Source organism: Sus scrofa, chromosome 8, assembly GCF_000003025.6.
Source record: "Sus scrofa isolate TJ Tabasco breed Duroc chromosome 8, Sscrofa11.1, whole genome shotgun sequence".
In the NCBI taxonomy this organism is placed as follows: domain Eukaryota; kingdom Metazoa; phylum Chordata; class Mammalia; order Artiodactyla; family Suidae; genus Sus; species Sus scrofa.
The window spans coordinates 71,264,606-71,289,002 of NC_010450.4; the positions used below are offsets into that span (position 1 = coordinate 71,264,606).

The 24,397-nt window shown below is 37.4% G+C and overlaps 1 protein-coding gene across 9 annotated transcripts in view; it reads right to left on the reverse strand.

Moving 5' to 3' along the window:
* The window catches only part of G3BP2 (G3BP stress granule assembly factor 2), a 90,350-nt gene continuing 74,472 nt past the window's right edge, over positions 8,520 to 24,397 (reverse strand). For 6 of the 9 annotated variants that reach the window (XM_005666759.3, XM_021101451.1, XM_013978782.2 and 3 more), the window contains 10 exons: positions 24,005 to 24,086; positions 22,789 to 22,962; positions 21,610 to 21,700; positions 20,829 to 20,928; positions 19,668 to 19,848; positions 18,571 to 18,669; positions 13,965 to 14,067; positions 12,596 to 12,724; positions 11,904 to 12,022; positions 8,520 to 11,555 (listed from right to left, as the gene is read on the reverse strand). In XM_005666759.3, coding sequence (XP_005666816.1) covers positions 11,283 to 11,555; positions 11,904 to 12,022; positions 12,596 to 12,724; positions 13,965 to 14,067; positions 18,571 to 18,669; positions 19,668 to 19,848; positions 20,829 to 20,928; positions 21,610 to 21,700; positions 22,789 to 22,962; positions 24,005 to 24,086 — 1,351 coding nt within the window. In that variant the 3' untranslated portion in view covers positions 8,520 to 11,282. The remainder of the gene's footprint in view (positions 11,556 to 11,903; positions 12,023 to 12,595; positions 12,725 to 13,964; positions 14,068 to 18,570; positions 18,670 to 19,667; positions 19,849 to 20,828; positions 20,929 to 21,609; positions 21,701 to 22,788; positions 22,963 to 24,004; positions 24,087 to 24,397) is intronic. The other 3 variants (XM_021101452.1, XM_021101453.1, XM_003356979.4) reach the window with 1 other exon arrangement.

Consider the following 24,397-nt stretch of genomic DNA (forward strand, 5'->3'; position numbering starts at 1 on the left):
ATGGGAATGAGTGACCAATAATGGATATGGGGTCTCTTGTTAGAGTGATGAACATGTTCTGGAATTAGTGATGAATTATACAACGTTGTGATTATGCCAAAAACCACTGAATTTGCACATTTTAAAAGGGTGAATTTTATGTATTTGACATGGCAATTAAAAAAAATAATAAATGTATAGGAGTTTCCGTCATGGCACAGCAGAAAGAAATCCGACTAGGAACCATGAGGTTGCGAGTTCAATCCCTGGTCTTGATCAGTGGGTTAAGGATCTGGCGTTGCCATGAGCTGTGGTGTAGGTCGAAGATGAGGCTTGGATCGATCTGGTGTTGCTGTGGCTGTGGTGTAGGCCGGCAGCTGTAGCTCTGATTAGACCCCTGGCCTGGGACCCTCCACAAGCCAGGAGTGCGGCTCTAAAAAGCAAAAAAAAAAAAAAAAAAAGAAATTTACCAAGTTAACTTATCTACTTCTAAAGTAAATGAACTCCATATGCCGCGGGTGTGGCCCTAAAAAGCAAATATAAAATAAAATAAAAATAAATGTATAGGAGGATAAGAAATATATAAACCTGCCTGGAAATCTTTTTTAGTAAATTTATATATTTAAGCTTAGAGGTATCATATTGTCTTTCTCATCTTAGCAATCATCTCTGTCAAATAACTCTTGGCGACAATCATTCTCAACATGTCTTGATATCCCAAAACAGTTTCTTGCCAAAAGAAATTAAAAACAAACACGAAAAAACAACCAAAAAAACACTTCTCACTTCAGATCACGAGATACTGATTGATCATGGGTTTTTGACATTATTTCAATTGAGTCACCAAGTGAATGAGGGTTATAAAACCTTCAGACTACAAAAAGATTCTTAGGAGTTCACTGGAAACCTAGGGGTTAAGGATTCAGCATTGTCACTGCTGTAGTGCAGGTTCAATCTCTTGGCCCAGGAAATCTGTCTGCCGCAGGTGTAGCCAAAAAAAAGAAAAAAAGTGAGGTTCTTTCTTTTCTGTATCCTGTTGAGCATGTAGCTATGAATACATTCTGCCATTCTATTAAGAAAATGGACAGACTCATTTTGACCTATATCCTGCCAAAGCAAATTGTGCCAGAGATTACTGGCTACTCACCATAGGCGGGTTCCTTTTCCTTCTATGTATGACTTATTTTCTGAAATCTCCATTGCTGTTAGAGGCAGTCATGTAGCTGAATTCAAGCCAATGGAATATGAGATGTGTATGGGTTCCCAGACATGGCCCATTATAATTTTCATTCAAGATCCTCCACGTTCCTTTTCAGCTAGCTATAATGGAAATGACTACAAAGGGATCTTGAAGCCACACAGTGAAGTTGCTAGATCTGTGCGCCTAAATGATCAAAAGAGGGTGAGATGAGAACTGACTTCTTCACCACCACTTCTGCATTTTATAGGAAGGAGGAAAAACTATTGTGTTTGAGCAGTTAGTTCACCCTAATTAATTCACCACCTTATTTGACCTCTCAGCAACATTTGACACAGTATCCTATACTTTCCAAGACAAATTTTTTACTTTTTTACTTTTCTTAGGGCCGCACCCGTGGCATATGGAGATTCCCAGGCGAGAATTCAAATCGGAGCTATAGCTGCTGGCCTACACCACAGCCACAGCAACGCCAGATCCTTAACTCACTGAGTGAAGCCAGGGGTCGATCCCACAAACTCATGGTTCCTGGGTTGGATTCTTCTCCACTGCACCACAACAGGAACTCCTCCAAGACAAATTCTTGAAACATAGCTTTCCATGACACCAATATTTGCCATATTTTGTCTCCCTCAGTTTTCTTTGCATGGTCCTCCTGTTCTAGAACCCCATATGCTGGTTGGGAGTACCTGAGGGTTCGTTCAGTCGTTGGCCTCTTCTCTTCTGCGCTCTTATTAGATGATCTCATGTAACCCAAAAGCTGTGAAGACCTATACTGACCAATCATAGTATAGAGCTCTGCTCACAATTCCAAAGTCAAACTGCCTGACATTTCTTCTGGAGTATTCAATTAGAATACAAAACTAGGAGTTCCCATTGTGGCTCAGCAGTAACAAACTCGCCTGAGGATGCAGGCTTGATCGCTGGTCTTGCTCAGAGGGTTAAGTATCTGGCATTGCTGTGAGCTGTGGTGTAGGCTGGCAGCTGCAGCTCTGATTCGACCCCTAGCCTGGGAACCTCCATATGCCACATGTGGCCCTAAAGGAAAAAAAACCCCTACAAAACTGAACACAGATATAAGAACTGTTGATTCTCCCTCCACATTCCACTCTTGCTTCTTCTCTACCTCCCTAAGAGTACTGCTTTCTACCCAGGTTACATCAAAATCCCAGGAGTCATCCTTGGATACGATCTTTCCCTCACATTCAAAATCCAATCCATAATAAAGTCTCATAGGTTGTATCTCAAGTTATCTCATTAACTGCGTATCAGCATCTTCACTGCTGCAACCCACCATCTCTCCGAGTGGCTCATTAATTCAGATCTCATCACTTCCTTGACCAGATCCCTACCACACTAATGCAAGCGTTAAATCCGAACTACAAGGCCGTGCTCACTTTAGCTGTGATCTACCTCTTGATATCATCCGCTTACTATCATAGCCACACTGGCCATTAATACCTTTGAACAGATCAAGCTACTTTCAGATGCTCTTTCCTTTCGCGCCTTCGCTTCATTTCGGATCTCAGATATACTTCTTGAAACCTTTCATTACCTCCCTCGGTGATGATTAAGGCACAGCCCCCGTCACCATTACATTCTCTACTAGTTCTAGCCCCCATTAGCCCATTAGTGGTGTTGGTAAAGTAGCTAAACTCACTCTGCCTGAGTTAATCCTTCTGTAAAATAAATAGTACTCCTTGCAGGATTATAACTGGGACTAAATTAGTTGTATTATGCCCAGGACTGAACTTATGTTTGTGGTCGTCCTCCCTCAAAAAATACATTTCCTGGAGTTCCCATTGTGGTGCAGTGAAAACGAATCTGACTAGGAGCCATGAGGTTTTAGGTTCGATCCCTGGCATCACTCAGTGGGTTAAGGATTTGGCGTTGCTGAGAGCTGAGGTGTAGGTTGCAGATGCAGCTCAGATCTGGCGTTGCTGTGGCTGTGGTGTAGGCTGGCAGCTGTAGCTCGAATTCCCCCCGCCCCCCAGCTTGGGAACCTCCATAAAGTCTTTCTCCCCCTCCCCCTTTTTTTTTGTCTTTTTGCTCTTTCTAGGGCCACTCCTGCGGCATATGGAGGTTCCCAGGCTGGGGGTCTAATCAGAGCTGTAGCTGCCAGCCTACGCCAGAGCCACAGTAACTCGGGGTCTGAGCCGTGTCCGTGACCTGCACAACAGCTCATGACAACGCTGGATCCTTAACCCACTGAGCAAGGCCACGGATTGAACCAGCAACCTCATGGTTCCTAGTCAGATTCGTTAACCACTGCACCACGACGGGAACTCCAAGTGTTTCTCACTTCTTTCATACATTATTAGTTATTTAGGTGCCTGCTTTGAAACATCACAAACTCCTTCCTGTTAAGTTACCGTCCAACTGAAATGTCTCACATCTGTTTTCTATTCCAACTCACTATCACGATATGCCAGGAAGAGCTTTGTTTTCACCTCTCCAAGCTTTAGTTCATCTCTTCAAAAATCATTTTCTTCAAACAGCTATTTGATTTCTGTTCCAAATCTCTACTCTGCCTCATTACTTAACGTTGTACTTAAGTGAATATAGCAGGTGATTAAGGAATCTTTAACTTTAGGCCTGCTAATGTGGAAGCTGTGATTTTCTAGTTTTCTAAAATAAAGCCAAGATAAGAATGCATTCCAATCAAAGTTTAAACTTCCAGTGCTTAAAACCCATATTCTAAAATTAGTCATCTTTTAAAGCAGATCAACACCTTTAGCTAATCCAGTATTTCAAATAATTTCATGCCTGTGGACCATAACCTTTCGGAGCCTCAGTCTCCCTGACTGCAAAATAGGTAACTACACCTTAGTTTGCCTACGTATTAAATTAGATGTAAAGCCACCAGCAAGGTGATTCATAGTATATTCTCAAATATTGGAGAAAACTCATTTTAGAGACAAAAAGTGGGTATAAAGATAACAATTCTGCTGGTTACACTAGTTTAAAATGGAAATATCTGCTTTTCATTGATTTCTATGTACCTTTATACACATCTAACTAGAACTTGAGTCATTCTCGATTCTTTTGAGACACCTAAATTCAGCTGCCAAAAAATAACCTCCTATGTTCCAGGTCAGTGCTAAGTGACTGGGGAACACCTCTCCAAAGCTGCCACTTAGTTGCTTTGTATTAGCTTATTTCACATTGCATTTACAAATACTCTTCTCCACAGTCAAGTACATAAGCTCAGAGGGAGACCAATGGACATGTCTTGCTCATACATCCTCAACCTTAATAGTACCTGACACACCGGGGTGCTCAATAAACATTTGATAAAAACCGTTAAGTAGTTCGCCTTCATTAAAACAATGTTTAATAATATAAAGGAAAACACATGCCAAAGTAGTTACAGGAGTCCTCCATGAGTAGTTCATTCTTCTGGATTATCTGTACTTTCCATAATGCACACAGCATGCTTGTGTGGTAAAATAAATATACATAAAACTTAAGATTCTATATACTGCTTTTTAGGAGTTCCCTTCGTGGCTCAGCGGTTAACGAACCCGAACTAGAATCCATGAGGCTGCGGGTTCGATCCCTGGCCTCACTCAGTGGGTTAAGGATCTGGCGCTGCTGTAGGTTGCAGACTTGCTGTGGCTGTGGTGTAAGCTGGCAGCTACAGCTTCAATTCAACCCCTAGCCTGGGAACCTCCATATGCCGAGGGTGCACCCCTTAAAAAAATAATAAAGAGCCCATAAAAAAAGATAAAGATTTGAAATAAAAAGGCACAAGTCAAAACTGCACATCCTCCTACAGAGCCTCATCTTTTAGGTGCAGCTCACACCAAAATCCAAGAGGGCTTCACCAGCACTCCTTCCCTTCTCCATCATGAAAGCTCGGGTTCCACATATTATACTTTTCCAATTAAGCAAGTAAAAAATCTCAAAATTCTTTGATCCCACCTTTTTCCTTACCAAGACCTGACCATTTTACTTTGTTAGACTTTCAATTTTCGGTTTCTCACATCATCACTCTGGTACATGCTGGCACAACCACTCTATCGCCATAGATCTTGACAAGTACTACCGCATCCTTTCACCTGATTTGCCTATTACCTAACTCCTTTCGTTTGTTTATGCAGTCCTTTTTTAACCTGAGAGCAGGGAACATTGTTTTATCAACAGTCCCTAGAGCAGCACCTGACACTTAGAGGCTCAATAATTAATGAATTCAATGAGCCAGTGAAAGTTAATCAGAACAGAAAACAAGTCTTCCTGCAGTCTGGAAAAATAGATAGGGAGACAAAGAGAAAATATTAAGCAGAACAGATGAGACTTCAAACATTTCCTGGCTATAATAGGTCAGAAAAATAGAGATATTCATCATCAGAGAACCAGGTATACGTAAGTCACTCAGAAAAAGAAAACTCATCGGGAGTTCCGTTGTGGCTCAGCAGTTAACAAGTTCAACTAGCATCCATGAGGAGGTGGGTTCCATCCCTGGCCTTGCTCAGTAGGTTAAGGATCTGCTGTTGCCTTGAGCTGTGGTGCAGGTCACAGATGTGGCTCGGATCCCACGTTGCCGTGGCTGTGGCGTAGCCCAGTGGCTATAGCTCTGATTGGACCCCTAGCCTTGGAAACCTCCACAGGCTGCTGGTGTGGCACTAAAAAGACAAAACCAAAAAACCCACACATAGTTTTGGACTTCCAAATTTTCAGTTATCTACAACTTCAAAAGGGGACAGGCCAAAAACGATTTAAAGAAAAATGATGTGTTTGAAACACAGGATAGGTGGGTAGTAGAAATCTGAGTAAAAACCAGTTATCAGGTTAATTCTTGCTGAGAGCCCAACACATTATTTTATGTTTCTTAGTGATTAACGCACTGAATCCCAATCACACACCTCCTTTTACAAATGAGTTAACAGGAGCACCAAAAATAGCTAACCACTAATGGTGGAGTTGCCCATCACACTACATGGAATCTACTGAAAGGACAATATACTGAAGCTAAAGTATCTCCTGGCCTAGGAGTTCCCGTCGTGGCCCAGTGGTTAATGAATCCAACTAGGAACCATGAGGTTGCGGGTTTGATCCCTGGCCTTGCTCAGTGGGTTAAGGATCCGGCGTTGCCGTGAACTGTGGTCTGGGTTACAGACGTGGCTCTGGTGTAGGCTGGTGGCTACAGCTCCAATTCGACCCCTAGCCTGGGAACCTCCATATGCCACAGGAGCGGCCCAAGAAATGGCAAAAAAAAAAAAAAAAAAAAAAAAATTCCTGACCTAAATGAAACCATTCAGATCAGAACATCTGTGGGGAAAGAGACTAAAGACAGAAGGGGTCTGTGTGTGTGTGTGTTTAGAGAGAGGGTGGTAGTGGTTATGGGGTGATAAGAGTACACAAAACCGATTCAGATGCCAAGAAGGCAGCCAGCTTTATTAAAACTCTTAAAGAGACTCTGGACAAAGAGTTGTAATCTTCCTGTGAATGTTCAATTCTAAACCTGCATTTATAGTATCTGCCCAGTATTTGGTAATGCTAAAAACAGACCTTATTTCCTATTAATTCTCAAGCATAAGGTGTTTATATACTCCATAAACAGACTGAAAAGATTTCAGTCTTTTGTTAAAAATACCCAGAAACTTCATTACCAAAGGATTCTTTGATTTGATGGAAATGATTTTCAACAATTACTCTATATATGAACCTACTGAAATCTTTTTTTGGGGGGTATTTTGTCCTTTTAGGGCCACACCCAAGGAACATGGAGGTTCCCAGGCTAGGGGTCAAATCAGAGCTGTAGCTGCCGGCCTACACCAGAACCACAGCAACACCAGATCCAAGCCACCCCTGCGATCTACACCACAGCTCATGGCAACGCCGGATCCCCAACCCAGGGAGGCCAGGGATTGAACCTGCAACCTAGTTGGTTCCCAGTCAGATTCGTTCCCGCTGCGTCAAGATGGGAACTCCTTGAAATCTATCTTAAAAGGGAAATGTCTTTTAGAACATAATTCATTTACCCAATAAATTTAGAAATCTGGCATTCAATTGATCACAAGTCTACTACTAAATAATTAGAAAGTCTTATGAACACAGAATAAGAACAGTCTGCAGTTAAAATATAAATTATGATGAGCAAGCTGACCTAATTAAAAGAAAAAATGAGCAAGCTGTCCTAAGTAAAAGAAAAAATATGATCGTCTACTAAATTTTCGTTCACTTGATACAAAGACTATTATTATATAGCATAATTGAAATGAAGCACTGTGTAGTGAAACACTTTCAATATAAATTTCCTGTGCCAAATACTCTGCTCTTTCAAAATGTTTCTCTTTTCAATGGTTTGTCATATACATTTTAATTCCTTCTGAAAGCTGTTTTCCCACAGCCATAAAGTTAGGTGAGTAATCACGCATTATACTTAAAATTTAAAATGAGTTTCATATACATTTACAAAAATCTCAAGTATTACTTTCAAAAGAAGTATTTAAATAATGGTTATTCTGGCTTTTGCCCAGTACAAACCCATGAAGATTCATTTAAGGGTTCTTCATAAACAGTGTTATAATTATAAAATCACGAAAAATTCATTTATAGCACCCCTTTTAATGTAGGAAAAGCCTCAAGTTCTAAAATTGCTTATGCCTTAGGACCTCATTTTTCATTTGAAGTGCATATTCATAACATAATTAATACTAAATGATTATTTTCCTTTTAATATTCTTGTAGAGCCTGACACATCTGTTCCAATTGCTACACTGAGTCATATTCAGAACTTCAAATAACCTCAATCTTCCTATATCTTATGAAATGAGGTAGCAATCCTCTGGAAAATCTAATATTTAAAAAAATAAATAGGCATTCCTGTAGTGGCTCAGCAATAACGAACCTGACTAGTATCCATGAGAAGGCAGGTTTGATCCCTGGCCTCACTCAGTGGGTTAGGGATCCAGGTTGCTGTGAGCTGTGGTGTAGGTTACAGATTTGGCTTGGATCCTGTGCTGCTGTGGCTGGCAACTACAACTCCTATTTGACCCCTAGCCTGGGAACTTTCATATGCCACAGGTGTGGACCTAAAAAGACAAGAAATAAAAACAAACAAATAAATACATGTTTAGCAGCCTGCTTTAGATCACTCTCACCATCCTTACTACTTACTATTCTGTTCTAATATTCTTTATCTTGCACACCAGCTATCTAACTGAACTAGGACCGATCTCTAATGATATTCAAGTCTTACTTAAATGACATATCCAATTTCAAAAATTAATCAGCTGACTTCAGAACTTTTCCTTATTTTTACTTAGGCTGTGTGAAATGCAACTGGGAGAAAATATTTTGGAACACAAACCTACAGATTAAATTAGGGACATAGATAAATGCTGCAGACATCAGTAGTTTATTGTTTGTTTAGTCCAAACACATTCAAAATGGAAACTCAAAGAATACTTTCCACCTGAAACAATTAAACTAGATACTACTAGCATATAATGCTTAACACATTACAGCAATAAAGATGGTAATCCATTGTCTTCTATACCTACTAAAGCCAAGATGGTAAAGCCAATTTGGTTGCAATAGTGTCATAAGGATAGAATAGAATATTACCATCCAGAAAAAAAAAAAAAAAAAAAGGAAAGAAAAAAGGAAAACAGCAAATAACAGTAATGGTAGATGAATATTTTTACTCTGGTTCACTGAAAAGGGACAAAATGTTAAAAAGTCCACAGTACTGCAGGTGAACAATCACCATGTAAACTTCTCCATGTGATGTTCTTATGTTTTATTCATGGTACGTAAAGACTGAAGCTGAATGGCTCTTTGCTTTAATTTACCTATTACACTTAACATTGATCATTACTTTTGGTGCCAGAACAGTTTTCATGGGTGGCAGGGCAATATCTTGGATTGGAAATTATATATATATATATATATAATATATAATTTGTGTGTTTGTGTATACACACACACATATACACACAGACATATATAAACGGGAAGGAGAAAAAAAAGAAAGAGAAGAGGAAGAATATGCTATAAAAAAACAAAACGAAACACTGACAATAAACCACTTATTTAAAAGCAGTTTGAATAAAGGCTTCAAAATTCAAAAGTAATTTTCTGGTAAGAACTTCAAGTACTATACATCAGAAAGTGTAAAAGTATTCAAACAGGAAAAAAAATATGCTTAACCCCCCCCCCCCAAAATGGAAACTGAGAAATCTGTGTCCCCAAAATATATGCAATAGTGCAAGACTTTTCCTCAAACATGGAAGACCTCATTCAAGGGGGAAAAAAGGGACAGATTTAATTTTATTTATATTGCCCAGTACATGAAAAGCAAAATATGTGCATCATTTGCTAGTTTACTAAATAAATAGCAAACAGTCTCTTAATTCAGAACCAGTTTGCTATTATGTCAAGTGCATTTTTTGTCTGTTTTTACTAAGATAGAATGGAGAAGTCTTCCATGCTAACAGCAGCTTTAAGTGGTCACACTTATTTACCCCACTCCTAGCCTGAAACATCAGAAACTGATAGGTACCGAATGCTCCAAGCATAAACTGGATATCCTTTGTCATACTTGCGGTTTACTGGAACTTGCTCTAAAGACAGACAATAATCCAGTAGCTACAAACTTTGCCCACAGAATTGTTTAGAGATTCATGTAAAAATAAAAGATGCTGTCCCAGACTTAAAATTCAGAGCCACTCGGGTGCTGACATCAGTTCAAGAATTGTGCAAAATGAATGACCGTTCCCTGCCCCCCAAATAGAAAATGCAAACACTTAAGAGCTGCTGTTCCTTTCACTGAAAATTGCAGTATCCTCACTTCGGGTTTACTTGCCATTTATGGAATCTGACTGCTTTTTAAATGTCGCTAAAAAATGTACAAGAAGTCGATCTGACTTTTCCAAACACCTTTCAAGTGATACACTTCAATGTTGACATTCAGGCCAAGAGAAAAGTCAACAAGAGATTTACTCAAATAACTGACTTCCTCCTCCTTCTCTCTCCCCCAACTCTAAACACACAAGACTCCCTCCCACAGAGAACACAAAGTTGTTAACTGAAGAACAAGGTAAATAATTATGCTAGTCGATTTTACTGATTTTAAAGATACTGCAATTTTTATACACATCAATGATTTTTCGACATTTTGCAGCTGTTTGGCTTTGCAGCACAGCAATTCATACACTATACTGTACAAAATTACCAGCAAGACTGGAATGATGTATTAATAGAAGGCACCATCATGCTTTTTACATTACCAGAGAACAAAAATACAGTAAAGACAAATTTTCACTGTACACAGCTTAAAGAAAGGAAAAGGGGGAGGAGTGTGTTGAGCAGCCAGCCATCCCTGTACTGAAGAGGGGCAGGTAGAAAAATCTGAGATATGGAGCTACTAAATCTGGTCTAATATTCAAGACCATAGCATTTGAAGTTCTGATTTTTGTTTAGTTCATAACTAAATGATTTCCTTCTGGAATATACTTGTAGTCTTGTTAAGGTTTATGTGTACACACGCTGGTCACAGCAAGCAGATAAAATGCCCTCATCATTTCACAAACTACGCTCTACTGGAAAAAAAGATGAAAGATTTTTTTCCCCTGTTGCCTCCTGTTGCAGATGTCAATGTTAATGAGTTCAGAGTACCCATTAGTGCATTTTGATGAGTGCATAACAAGTTTCTGTTGGTTTGTATTTTTGGGGGGAGCCAAGAAAAAAGGCAAGATTCTCCAATTGCACAAATTGCACTATTTGTGTTTCCAACATTAACAGGTAGAAACAGTAACACTTAAACAAAATGTGCAGCAGAGGGGGTTTTTTTTGACTCAAAGGACCTGAATTCAGTTGGGCGTGTCCTCTTAAGTTCATTTTGTTGTAGACAGTTTAAGATATGGTCATTTCTCAGTCCTTAATTCTCCAAGTCTAGATTTATAAATTAACAATGCGAATCCTGCTGTAAAATTGGGGAAATAATGTCCACCTCAATTTAACTGATAACCAAAGATGCTTTTCACATCAAAGAAATGATCAAAAAGGCTGTGTCACATTCCAAAGCCAAAAAAAATTAACAAGAATGCAAACACGATGAATAATGTACCACTGCCAAGACTTTGCCAACAGTGGAGCTTCAGCGACGCTGTCCTGTGAAGCGGCCTTCCATCTGCCCGGTTCCTCTTCCAGAGCCAAGTTTCTGTGCCATGCCACCTCTTGGAGGGGGTCCTCTTCCATCCCGGTCCCTCATCATTCCACCGCCCACTACTCCACGGGGACCTCCAGGACCGCGATCATTGCGCCTAATATCCCTGCGATCATCGCCACCACCTCGGGTTTCTCGCTCTCTGGCAGCTCTTGTCTTTTTCTCTTCCACATTTAAACGTACTTCCCCTCGAAACATAATTGGCTTTAAAAAGGAAGAAAAAAAATTTACATGGGCAGGTGAGATATTAATAGTAATGTATTATCAAACCCAAACATAAGGAAGAAAATCCTAAGAGACAAAAAAATCTTTGATGAAATTCTTAATATGTAATCTATTCAAAGCTTTACCAGAGCAAATAATGAAACTTGAAATAATCCATACCTCAGACTTTAAAACTACTAACAAATCTTTGTGCTTTGCATAAATACCATTCCATGGGAAAACCATTTTAGCTTTAACCAGACTTTCTCTGGTTTTAAAATGTATCAAATTAATACTAAATACAATAGGAATAATAAAGTCTTGAATTATGCCCTTAAAGTTACTTACTTTTGCAATTAAGATTCTCTGAACTGGTTCAGAGTCATCAAAAACCACAAAACCAAAATTTGGAAGCTTTCCCCCAACACCTTTGGTATTGATGCGAAGTTCTACAACGTTTCCAAAACCTGTGAAAATATACATTACACCAAGGGTTAAATATTTTAACAGAATACGTTGAGACTTTAATTATTCAAGATGAAATACCTTAATCTACTTAATCCATTTCAACATAAAGCTGCAAGCTGCTACAACCCAGTGACAGTTGAGGTAGTTACTCTTATAGGTCATTCACCAAAGACGCCAACAACTAGGCTGTTTTGTTACTCTTCTGCATCTTTATTAGTCCCTTCAAAAGAAAAGTTACCTACATATTAGACATACAATGTCATTTTCTATTTCTGACTTGTATTCACCAAATAAATTCCACTTCCAAATTGAAGACTGATTCATCCCACTCTCTCTTCTAACCTCTACAGAACCAGGTCAGTTAACACTAAGTATAGTCACTGGGAAACATCTTACATAACCTTCTACTACTCCCTTCTGCTCAATGAAAGGTGACTGGTACCTAGAGACAAACACAGTATATAGAGAGGTAAATGGTTTTTTTTTGTTTTTGTTTTTTAATCCTAATTACATTTTGAAAACAAGCTCTCTCTCCTGCTTAATATTACAATAAAGCAAACTAAACCACTTACTCATGAAGAACTCTTTCAGTTCATTTTCATCAATGTCATGTGGCAAGTTACCAACAAAGAGTTGATGACTATCTGGGTATCGAATTATTCTACGGTTGTCAGACTCATTCTGTTCGATATCTCCTCTGCCTGAGAAAAGATATGGAGCCGATATTAAAGTTTACAATATCATATAAAAACTAGTTCAAAGCAATGAATGATAAAAAAAAAAAATAAAAAAACAACTTGGTTTCCTGTTTTAGTTAAACAAGATAGTGAGCTTCTTGAACGGAGGTGGAGGTGTCTAGTATTAGTAGGTTAGTTAGAAAACATGACATTAAAGTGAAGTGAGGGTATTGACTAGATTGCTAAAGTCCCTTCTTCTAGATTTACTGGTCTGATTATATGGAAGTCAAATATTAGCAGTACAAGCATTCCTCTTTAGCCAAACTTTTGCCATCACCCAGGAACTCAGATAGTGTGAGGTACATTTGTACTAAATATTTATTATTTTAAAATCCACAAATTAATCTTTGGTTGTGTGAAATTACAGCAAACTCATTAAATTTAATAGTAGTAATATCTCATTGATAGGGCCTTTCATACACATTAGGGTGCTCGTATACACACAAAATCTAATTTCGTTCTCCCAGAAACACAAGAACCATAGTGAAGCATATAAAAAAAGGCATCACAAGGAAAAATCTGTGTATTAACTGAATGGTATGAGAGAAGCTCAGTATTTAAGGGTCTTACCCAGTATCATAAACTCAATCAGTGACAAAGCTAGGACAAACTCCAGCTCTCATGACTTCTGGTTTTAATAACACCGCTTATTTTACTTTTGTGGGAAAAAAATTATATATTCTAAATTTGATGTATACTATCTCCCACCTCCTCCCAAAAGCAATCTAAACATACTTATAGAATCCAAAGAGAGGTTCTAGACATATCAGCTAACAATGGAAACAAGTCAAAAATCACGGCAACTTACTTAATACCTAAGACAATCAAAATAAGAAGAATCAGGGTGTGCTTATTGTTTATCTGTGAAGAGAAAAGTGCTAAGTAAGAGAATAGGTTATTGGCAGCACGGTTTTGAATTCTTGGAACCAGTGACAATAACCAAATAAAATGTGTCTCAAAATTCTTTTATACCTGCGAAGTATGAGTCTCCAAGGGAGGTCAGCTAATTCACCCCTAAAAGTTAGTTGTTTTGCCCAGACTATATTTAGCAAGTTACTTAAGCCTTTAGGCAATTTGGTACTAGAAGGATTTGCACATAAGACACATTGTTTTGTTTTTGTTTTTTTTTTAAAAACTTTTTAAAGTTCCGTCTTCTCCAGCTTCCAAGTGCTAAGTGCTGAAGGCTACAGAGGGGCTGACTCACCTGGTCTTGGTCCCCTAGGAGGGAAACCAGGTCTTTCTCTAGGTCGTTGTTCTCGCACACGAGGTGGCTGAGACTGAACTTCTGGTTTAGTTTCCACTCTCGGCTAAAATAAAAGGGAAAAAACATATTTTAAAGAAACACATTCCACAGGAGAAAAACCAACTAAAGCAACAACCAACAAGTCACTAGCAGGCATAATGGTAATTTTAGTTTTGGGTATTTTTAACGTAGTGCTCTACATATGTGAAACAAATTTTCATAAAGATATTCTGTACCAATCTAGGACTGTAGGGTAAGTTTTGTTTTCCCACTGAAGACTATGTAACTCATAATAAACTGCTTTTTACAACTATATTTTTTTCCAAAAAGTTACACTCACATTGAGACAGCATAAAAAGTATTGCTACAAAAATCACAAAAATGCAAGATAAGCCACTCCACATACATATACATGTATTTTTATACATGTTAAAAAGAAGCCATTTTATCTTCAAAAAACAATATATGACACATATGTTCTCATTATCTAGTTTGCTGCTCTTAAATACTGCTCAGCAGTATCTTCTAAACCCCACCCGATAAATAATTACTTTAAAAAATCACTATTTTGATACTTCAGAATATACAATTTAGCATATTCTGGTGCCTAAAAATACTACCTTGAAGTTAAAATGCACGTAAAAAACATGACAGGAATGGGTACATAGCATCTCAAACAGTCAAAGAAGTCCTACTCTTCTTTACAGGAGAAGTGTGCATTTATTTAAGGACTGACCCAACGTTTCTTAACTGCTTCGTAGGGGTGGCAAGAGAAATAAGAGATCATTTTAAGGTACTCTCCAAAGGTTTCTGCTAACTGCTAAATTAAGCAACATATAAGGTAACTATGCTAAAAACAAAATGACATTTGCATCTACTATTACCTTTTCCTTATTAATACACTGGCATTTTCAGTATTTCCAACCTCTTCGGGCTGTCTACTGCCCAAATACTTATGGTCCAGGAAGAGACAAAATATATGCACCTTCAAAGGATGCTCAAAACACCCAGGAGGAATATGAAGAATGTGTCCTTAAGCTAGCAATTTCAGTCTGTCTTTATGGCTGATAGAATCTGAGTTCCTCAGTCCAGGCAGTAGCTAAAATTCTTTCATCACTTATATAACTGGGATATTATAATTTACAAGAACAAAGAACTATGTTTCTTTCAAAAATAATTTATTATAAATAATTTCACCCACTGTAAACCAAGATATATTATCTTCCATCCTAAGCAGTACAACAGATTTGCCTGTCTGTAAAAATCCTGTTTTTTCTTCCATGTAGATTTCCCCATTTCCCTCAAAATGGAAGTTCCTTCCCATGCAGAATTTTGCTAGTTTAAGAAAAAAATTTTTAGTGTTTAACTCTCCCAAGCTTTATTTTATTTTTTTGGTCTTTTTAGGGCTGCACCCACAGCATATGGAGGTTCCCAGGCTAGGGGTCAAATCAGAGCTGTAGCCGCTGGCCTACACCATGGCCATCCAGGATCTGAGCCGTGTCTGCTCATGGAAATGCTGAATTCTTAACCCTGAGGCCAGGGAACAAACCTGTGTCATGGATACTAGTTAGATTCGTTAAACCGCTGAGCCACAACGGGAACTCCCCAAGTTTTAAAATTAATTATATGTATTTATTCCTTAAGGACAATATCTTAATCTGTTGCTACACCAAGTAAAGAACCAAGCACAGTGCCATTAAACATGGATGTTCAATAACTATTGGTTCATTTAAAATCAAATTCCACTTTTAGGTCTCTAATCCATAACATGTAGGAGGAGAATGTTCTACGCTTGACATAGAGCCTAAATTACAGCACTGAGACTGTTGCTCTCTGTATCTGGAATTTAACATTACATAGTAATTTGACCAAAAATGTGATGCCTAAAAAAGGTCAGTTATTTAGAAATTTCAACTAAGGCGGGGGAATGGGAGAAAGGGCCTAAAAGCACAACTTACTTCAGTATGAATGTAAAACAGAATTAAAGAATATATGGTCTCTAACAAAGTGTGACAAAGATACTATGTTTCAGAAATTAATAAAAAATAGCAAATGTACATCTTTCATAAAAATCTCAGGAAAATCTCAACTCATTCAATTCAGGAAAAAGAACTCTGCCTGACTGATTCAAATTCTTTTAAAAACAGATTATTGAAACAAAAATAACTACAGAAAGTACTTCATCATCTTTTAAGGATTTAAAATTAAAAAAACACCAACTAAGCCAGCTGTGCACTTAGAATTTTTTAGGCTCAATATCATGAAAATTATTTGTTCCATTAAGGTAAAATAACTAAGATATCACATACTACTTTAGGGCCTAAAATTAATTCCACAAAATCAGAACATGTGCTCACATGACAAGTCCCACAAATGAAGATCAAACAGAATACGAAGTAAAAATGAAACCAACAAATCAAGTCAACAAAAGCAAATAAAAACATAATATATACTTCAACTGAATACAAGCTACTTAAATGAACTAATTAATTTTTAAGAAATTTACCACGTTAGGAGTTCCCGTCATGGCACAGCGGAAACAAATCCAACTAGGAACCAAGAGGTTGCGGGTTCAATCCCTGGCCTCACTCAGTGGGTTAAGGATCTGGCGTTGCTGTGAGCTGTCGTGTAGGGCGGCAGCTGAAGCTCTGATTAGACCCCTGGCCTGGGAACCTCCATATGCCACAAGTATGGCTCTAAAAAGCAAGAAAAGAAAAAAAAAAAAAAAAAAAAAAGAAATTTACCAAATTAACTTACCTACTTCTAAATTAATGCCTACCAATATCTTAGAATTAGATTTAATTATTCTATTAATCTATACATGTTTATTAATCTATTTCATGTTAAGGAAATGGATACTACACCAAAGCAGCAAAATTTTGAAGGGTTTATTAAATCAAGTGGAAAAATCATGAATCCATTCTAATATAGCTTAAGGAGTTCTGAAAGTTTTTTTAAGATTTAAATTATAAATGTTAAATTTTTTTTTGTTTTAATAAAGGGGTGTGTTGGCAAATACAATTCAGTCCCTTACAATTGAAAGGAAAAAAAACAAAAACAAAAAAAAAATTTTTTCCTGGACGAGAGGCTAGAATCTAACGTAATATAACTTAGACATAGCACTCTTCTTTTCTAATGTAAATAGAGATACACTCCGCGCCCCCCCAAAGGCTATAAAGAAACCTACAGATTTGCATGAGTGTCCAACTGTAGGAACTGAACGCCCAGGCCTACTACTTTATTTATATGGCTGTCTGACCTTGGGTGACGTACTCTAGACCTCTATTTACTAATCTTAAAAAGGAATAATAATAGTAAACATTCTCACAGGGTGCTTGTGAAGATTAGAGATGAGAGTAAATATTAAGTGCTTTGCACAATACCTGGCACTATACTAAATTAAAGGTGTGCTAATAAGAATTAACTGCTGTAACTTTTGACTATCAGCTAATTTAAAATAAACATAGCCAACTCTCTGAAATCAAGTACCAAGATTCCAAATGCAAATCCAATAGGAAATCAAGCATGTCAAAAGAAAATCCAGAAGTCACTTACTGGATCTTCAGATGGGTAGAAAAAGACAATCAGTACTTGGCAAATTAATTTTCTTCATTAACACAGAATTCTGATTTGTAATCTGAGGTAATTACTCAATATTTCCTGAATATCTATCTAGTCAAAGAAAAATACAAAAAACAAAACCAGGTACGGCAAGGCCAGTATTCTATTTTGTAGCTGATTATCTGTAATAACACCCAGGAAGACAGTCGAATAATTACTAGCTACTTCTGAAAAATCTCAAAAGTTTCACCATTTAGAGCATATTGAGAGTTGTAAAGACAATTTTATGTGCACTAACCATTTCAAATGTAAATTTTCTAGTGGAATGAAGTTTGACTGAAAATGCAGGGAAAAGAACTGGACACCCTTTAAGTGTGCCTATTAACTTCAGAATTTAGCTAATTGTAGACTATATACAATAAACATACTAGGTAGCCAGTGTCTTACTTCCAATGTTTTTGAAAGCTCTGAAATGGGCAAGATGACAAACAGACAAAAAGCAGAATACTAGAACAATCAGTAAAGGTGAACACTACAGTCATAAGTTGGTACAGGCTTCAATTAAACTGTATGAACCACTTACAGACTGAAAGCTCAGGCAGTGTATTTTTTTGATGTTTTCTCTTTTTTAAAAAAACAATGATACTTTATAATGCCATACTACTTTGTGCCTTTCCAAATTTCTTCCCTAAAATATTTTTGCTAAATAAAATTTTAATCTTTTAAAAAAGAATATTTTTTTGGTTATTTTAAGAAGCCTTTTAAATGACCACATATATTGGTAAAGCCAACTTAATCTGTATTTCACACACCCAAACCCCAAATACCACCTCTGTAGATGATGAATGGAGATCTGGCGTTTAAAGTGGGTGTCACTGACATTTAATACATTTTTTTTGTATATTTAATCCATAATTTCTGATTGACTCATTTTTAAAAGTATAAAAAAGATAAGCAATTGGCAATGTAACAAGGATACAATCCAATGTGTTCACAGATTGGTTACCTGTGAGACTGGTGCTTTAACATGGGGTGGAATTCCAGAGGAAGAAACAGTACCACTAGGAGGCAGGTTTTTACTGGTCACTGAAGCCCAGGAGAAAGCCTGCAGGAAATGCAACAAACCTAGACTACTAATCACGGAAAACCACCAACATTCCTATAGGGAAACTTCCAAATATATATTTTCTTTTCATTTCTAAACTATTGCTTTATATTGGAGGACTCCTAAAAGAAAGGCACACACACACATGCCAGTCTATGTGCCAGCTTTCAAAATCTCATTATGCAAGAAAATTATTTGACTGTTTTGTCTGAACTACTAAATAAATCCACAAGCAAGTTCCTATATGCTCTAAGTAGATGAGCAGGTTCAAACAAAACCACTAACAACTACATATGCTAGAAAAATAAAAACCTATTAGAACTAATTTCCTTCCCCTTCTGGGGACGACAGGGTGTTGTGACGGTGTTAAGGGGAGAAGGGAAGGATAGATAGGAAAGAAGAGAGTACCAGCTGGAAATTTTAACAGACATTCACAAATTGAACAAGGAATCTCCTTCTCTCACTACCCAAATATACTTTAACCTTCTACTTTACAGAAAGATAAAAGAGGTTTTAAGGTAGGTTTAAACAATACCCTACGGGTGTCACTCATCTTTCCAAGAGTTTCATTGGTGTAGTAAGGAAGCTGTTCCCATTTAAACCAGAAATAACATATATCACTCCTTTCAATAATAAGCCAACTTGTTTTAGTTGGGATATTGCATGACTCCTACTGCATCCGTGCATAGAGGGCTGAATACGGAATGGAAGAGCAACTCTCAGCTTTACATGGACTCGAACAACTTCAATTAAGATACTAAACATTGCATACAGACAAGGATTCATCTTAAATTTTACTCTTAGAGGTGTTTTTCAGGGGATAAAAATACAATTTCCTCGGAATTAAAAAAAAAAAAGCCATAGCTTCTTTCATATACATAAAAAAGAATAGTTTACTAGTAAACAATTTACCACCACAGAACAAAGGTCATGCTTCATTAATGGCACAAAAGATGAAAGTGCGATGCTATAGGTCTAAAGAGCTCCTGTGATCTAACCTTTGGTGGTTCCTGTGGCAGAGACACAGGTTCAGCAGGAGGAGGAGAAGTAGACTTCTCCTCTAATTCTTCTAAGTTTTTCTCCTCCACTTGTGGTTTCAGCTCTTCAGTCTTTGTTTCAGATTCTGGCTCAGGTTCAGGTTCATGAGAGGATTCTTCCAAAGGCTCCTCTATGCCATTACTACAATAAAATATTTTATTCACTTTTCAATATGAGTGAAATGACCCATTCAAATAAAAGAAAATATAGCATTTCTCTAACAGGCATAACTAATAACAAGCTGTTCTGAAGCAAAAATTTAAAACTAGAAGGCAGAGGAAGTAATACTCTCAAACAGAATTTCTTTTTTCTGGCCGCAGGCATGGTGTGCAGAAATTCCCCAGGGCCAGGGATCAAACTCATGCCATAGCAGTGACCAGAGAAGCCACAGCATGAACAACCCCAGGATCCTTAACCTATTAGGTCACCAACGTACACCTCAAGTGGCATTTCTTTAACATCTGTTTCTTTAAATCCATTTAAAAACAGGATTACTAAAAATGTTTATCACTTTAGCACTAGTTATAAATAAACCCCATATTTAAAAAATAAAATGCTGGAGTTCCCGTCGTGGCGCAGTGGTTAACGAACCCGACTAGGAACCATGAGGTTGCGGGTTCGGTCCCTGCCCTTGCTCAGTGGGATAACGATCCGGCGTTGCCGTGAGCTGTGGTGTAGGTCGCAGACGCGGCTCGGATCCCGTTGCTGTGGCTCTGGCGTAGGCCGGTGGCTACAGCTCCGATTCAACCCCTAGCCTGGGAACCTCCATGTGCCGCGGGAGCGGCCCAAGAAATAGCAACAACAACAACAAAAAAAAGACAAAAGACAAAAAGACAAAAGACAAAAAAAATAAAAAAAATAAAAAAAATAAAATGCTGTTTTGTCCCAGACACTATACATTAGTAGTAAGTGATCAGTTTTGGACCAAAACATGTTCAATTTTTGAATTAAATAAAACAACATTTTCCAAATTTCTTGCATATACACAGTAAATACTCAAATGCTGGCTTGTTATTGATAGTGTCAGCAAAAATTTACTTCCAACAATTCCAGGTACAAAAACCACCTTGCAAATACATTATAGTTTAGAACAGATTTGGCCTTGCAAACACTATTCTTACGTCACAGGGTGAGCTTCATAGTAACCACTGTTAGTTTCCTGCACAGGTTCTGGAGTTGGTTGCCTTTCTTCTTGTTCCTCTTCTACTTCATCCTCTGATTCTGACAATATATAAAATACACCACATCTCTTTTTAAGAGGCTTAATACACAATTTGATAGGTGTATTTTAAATGTGTAAAGATGTCATATGATAGTGAACTCCATGGAATTGACTCTATTTTTTAAAAACACCTATTAGTAAGAAAAGGGTAGTAAAAATGATATATAAAGTCATAACTCAGTTTCCTTCATCACCATCTATTCAATGGAGCAATAATAATAAAGAAAAGGAAGCAAACTGGTATGTATCAATGGAAGATCAATTAAATAACTGATCTTAAATATTAAATATGGATTAAAAAAAATCAACAGCCAACAAAGATACAGATATATTAAAGGAAAAAAAGAAAAGAAAACAAAAAAGCAAGCTTTGAGCTAGCATACTTCCACTTTTATAAAAGTAATGATCAGTGTAAGATATAACCAAATTCTGTGATAGGCACTAAATGCTTGGTTGCCTTTAGAAGATGAGATTGAGGAAGTTTTTTTCATTTTCTATGTCTGACTTATAATCATAAAAATTTCATAAAATGAATATCTATAACAAGAATCGGGAACAGGAAAGGAGAAAAGGGAGTTAGCCTCAGTTATAACAGAGGCAAATTTATTTGTTTCATACTTTGCAGGTCCTTAAAGAATATCCATACTGACAGAACCCTTGTATCTTAAAAGTAACCTCACCTTCATCAAGTTCTGGTTCAGAATCACCAAATACTTCATCTTCATAACGAAACATATCATTGTGAACATAAAACTTATTTGGAACAGATCCCTGTAGGAAAATAACATCCAAATATTCCATTAATACCCATAAATGTAGCATTAAATTAAGAAGAATAAAAACAATTTCTATTTTAACAGTACAGAAATAATCTTTCAAAGTTGAATGTGCTATGATGTTAATACAAAGCAAATCACAGTAGATTACTCAAAACACTGAAGCTCAAGAAATGTCTACTAAACATAAAAGAACCAGGACTAATTTACATATGGGATGTTCCCATTTTGTTTATAATATGTAATCTATTAAATATAATAATATGCTTTTAATATTATCTCTGTAGTCTTAATCATCTATTATCAGGACCTCACTTTTACTGAGAAATCAAAGCACACACATAAAGCTCAAGTAAAGTAATCAACAGATCCAATACAGATTTCTCAAAAACAGCTACATGCAGGGAGTTCCCGTCATGGCTCAGTGGTTAATGAACCCGACTAGCATCCTTGAGGACGCAGGTTTGATCCCCGGCCTCGATCAGTGGGTTAAGGATCCAGCATTGCGGTGAGCTGTGGTGCAGCTCTCAGATGCAGATCAGATCTGGCATGGCTGTGGCTGTGGCATAGGCTGATGGCTACAGCTCCAATTCAACCCCTAGCCTGGGAACCTCCATATTCCATAGGTGTAGCCCTAAAAAGACAAAAGACAAAAAAATAAAAATAAATAAAAATAGCTACATGCATATCTGTGCCTGTAAGAAGAAACTCTGGACACTTCAAGAAACTATTAATAGCAAAATAAAATCACATAAATGAGGACTTCCCATTGTGCTCCAGAAGAAACGAATCTGACTAGGAACCACGAGGTTGAGGGTTTGATCCTTGACCTTGCTCAGTGGGTTAAGGATCCAGCGTTGCTGTGAGCTGTGGTATAGGTCGCAGACAAGGCTTGGATCTGGCATTGCTGTGGTTCTGTCGTAGGCCAGTAGCTACAGTTGTGATTAGATCCTTAGCCTGGGAACCTCCATATGCCGAGGGTGGGGCCGTAAAAGGACAAAAAAATAAAAATAAAAAAATAAAAAAAATAAAATAAAATAAAAAAATCACATAAATGAAAAATTAATAGAAGTGAAAACTTACTTCAGGAGCCAAAACAAAGGTCTGCATAAACTTCCTCTCTGGCTGTCCGCTATTAGACAGCAAACCCATGACCTGGACAACTACTCCATCACTCAAGGTTGCATGAGCATCCACATGACGAATTTTAGTATGACATTCACTGAAGTTCAGAGACAATACTTTGTGGTGTATATCCTTTATTAGAAAAAGAAAGTAGGGAGGAAATACAAACTTGTGATACTGCATTACCCATTCGATACTACAAACTTGCACTGATTTCCTCACAACTCTAGAATATTGACTACTGAACCTCTCTGCCTTATTTGAATCCATTACACCATGTTATGCATTACTGCCAGACCAAAGTTCCTAAATCCACTAGTTTCAACATGTCACCTCTCTATAGAAGAAATCACAATGCCTGTCTCATATTACAGGCTTTATACCGCTTTCTCCCACTGTTCTGTATTAAGTATTCAGTCATTCACACGAACTGTGTGGACTACTCCTTGACCTCATACCTAATTTTACATTACTGCTTGTCAGCTGGTGTCATTTCTTCTACTTGCAACTTACTCTTGCTTGGCAAGTTCAAATGCTATGACTCAAGAGTCTCACTGAAGTTCCACATCCTCTACAAAATCGTAAGGTGTATATAATACTGTGCATTACTTTAACATAAACTTTATGGGAATCTGGGGTTTACAGATGCAAACTATTGCATTTGAAGTGGATAAGCAACGAGATCTTGCTGTATAGCACAGGGAACAATATTTAGTCACTTGTGATGGAACATGATGGAGGACAATGTGAGAAAAGCAATGTGTATATATATGTGTGTGTGTGTGTCTGACTGGGTCACTTTGCTGTTCAGTAGGAAATTGACAGAACACTGTAAACCAACTATAATGGAAAAAGTTAAAATCATTAAAAAAAAAAAAAAGCTTTCTACAGTGTCTCAACTGTTTCATACTTAAAACACACCAAGGATATAAAAAAAGTCCCACTCTCCTTTGTATCCAACCCAAATGTAATACTATGCTTCATACAAAATGGGTGTTTATAAGAACTCAACGCACACTGGACAATTACTGTAACAAATTCTAACAAATTCTAGTGCAGCTAATTGATCACATTCAAGAAAAAAATCCATGGGCACAAGAAGGCTACTTTCCAAATCTCTATCTTAAAATTCAAAAAATAAAATAATCTAAATGTATATGAAATTGATACTTACATTTTGTCCATAAACAGCCTCCTGGGGCTTTCCACTAGCATCTACTCCACCATGAACATAGGAAGAATTCCTACCATAAAACCTGTAAAACCATTGATTAAAAAAAAAATTAAGATGCAGTAGAGTTCTGGTGTCAAGCAAACCTAGTTTCTAGGTAACTTCTCCATGAGGTTGTACAGATTAAATGACTAATGATGCAGAATTCTTCATGTGCCTAGCATGCTAAATGTATATACTCAATCATTAGCTATTCTCATCTAATTCTTACCACATCTATACTTTGATAAGTGGAGAAATGAAATGTTCAAAACATATTCTAAATACTGACATTGTAGTAATTTACCCATTTTTTCCCGTCAGATACAAAAACTCAGTTATCTAGATCTGCCTGGG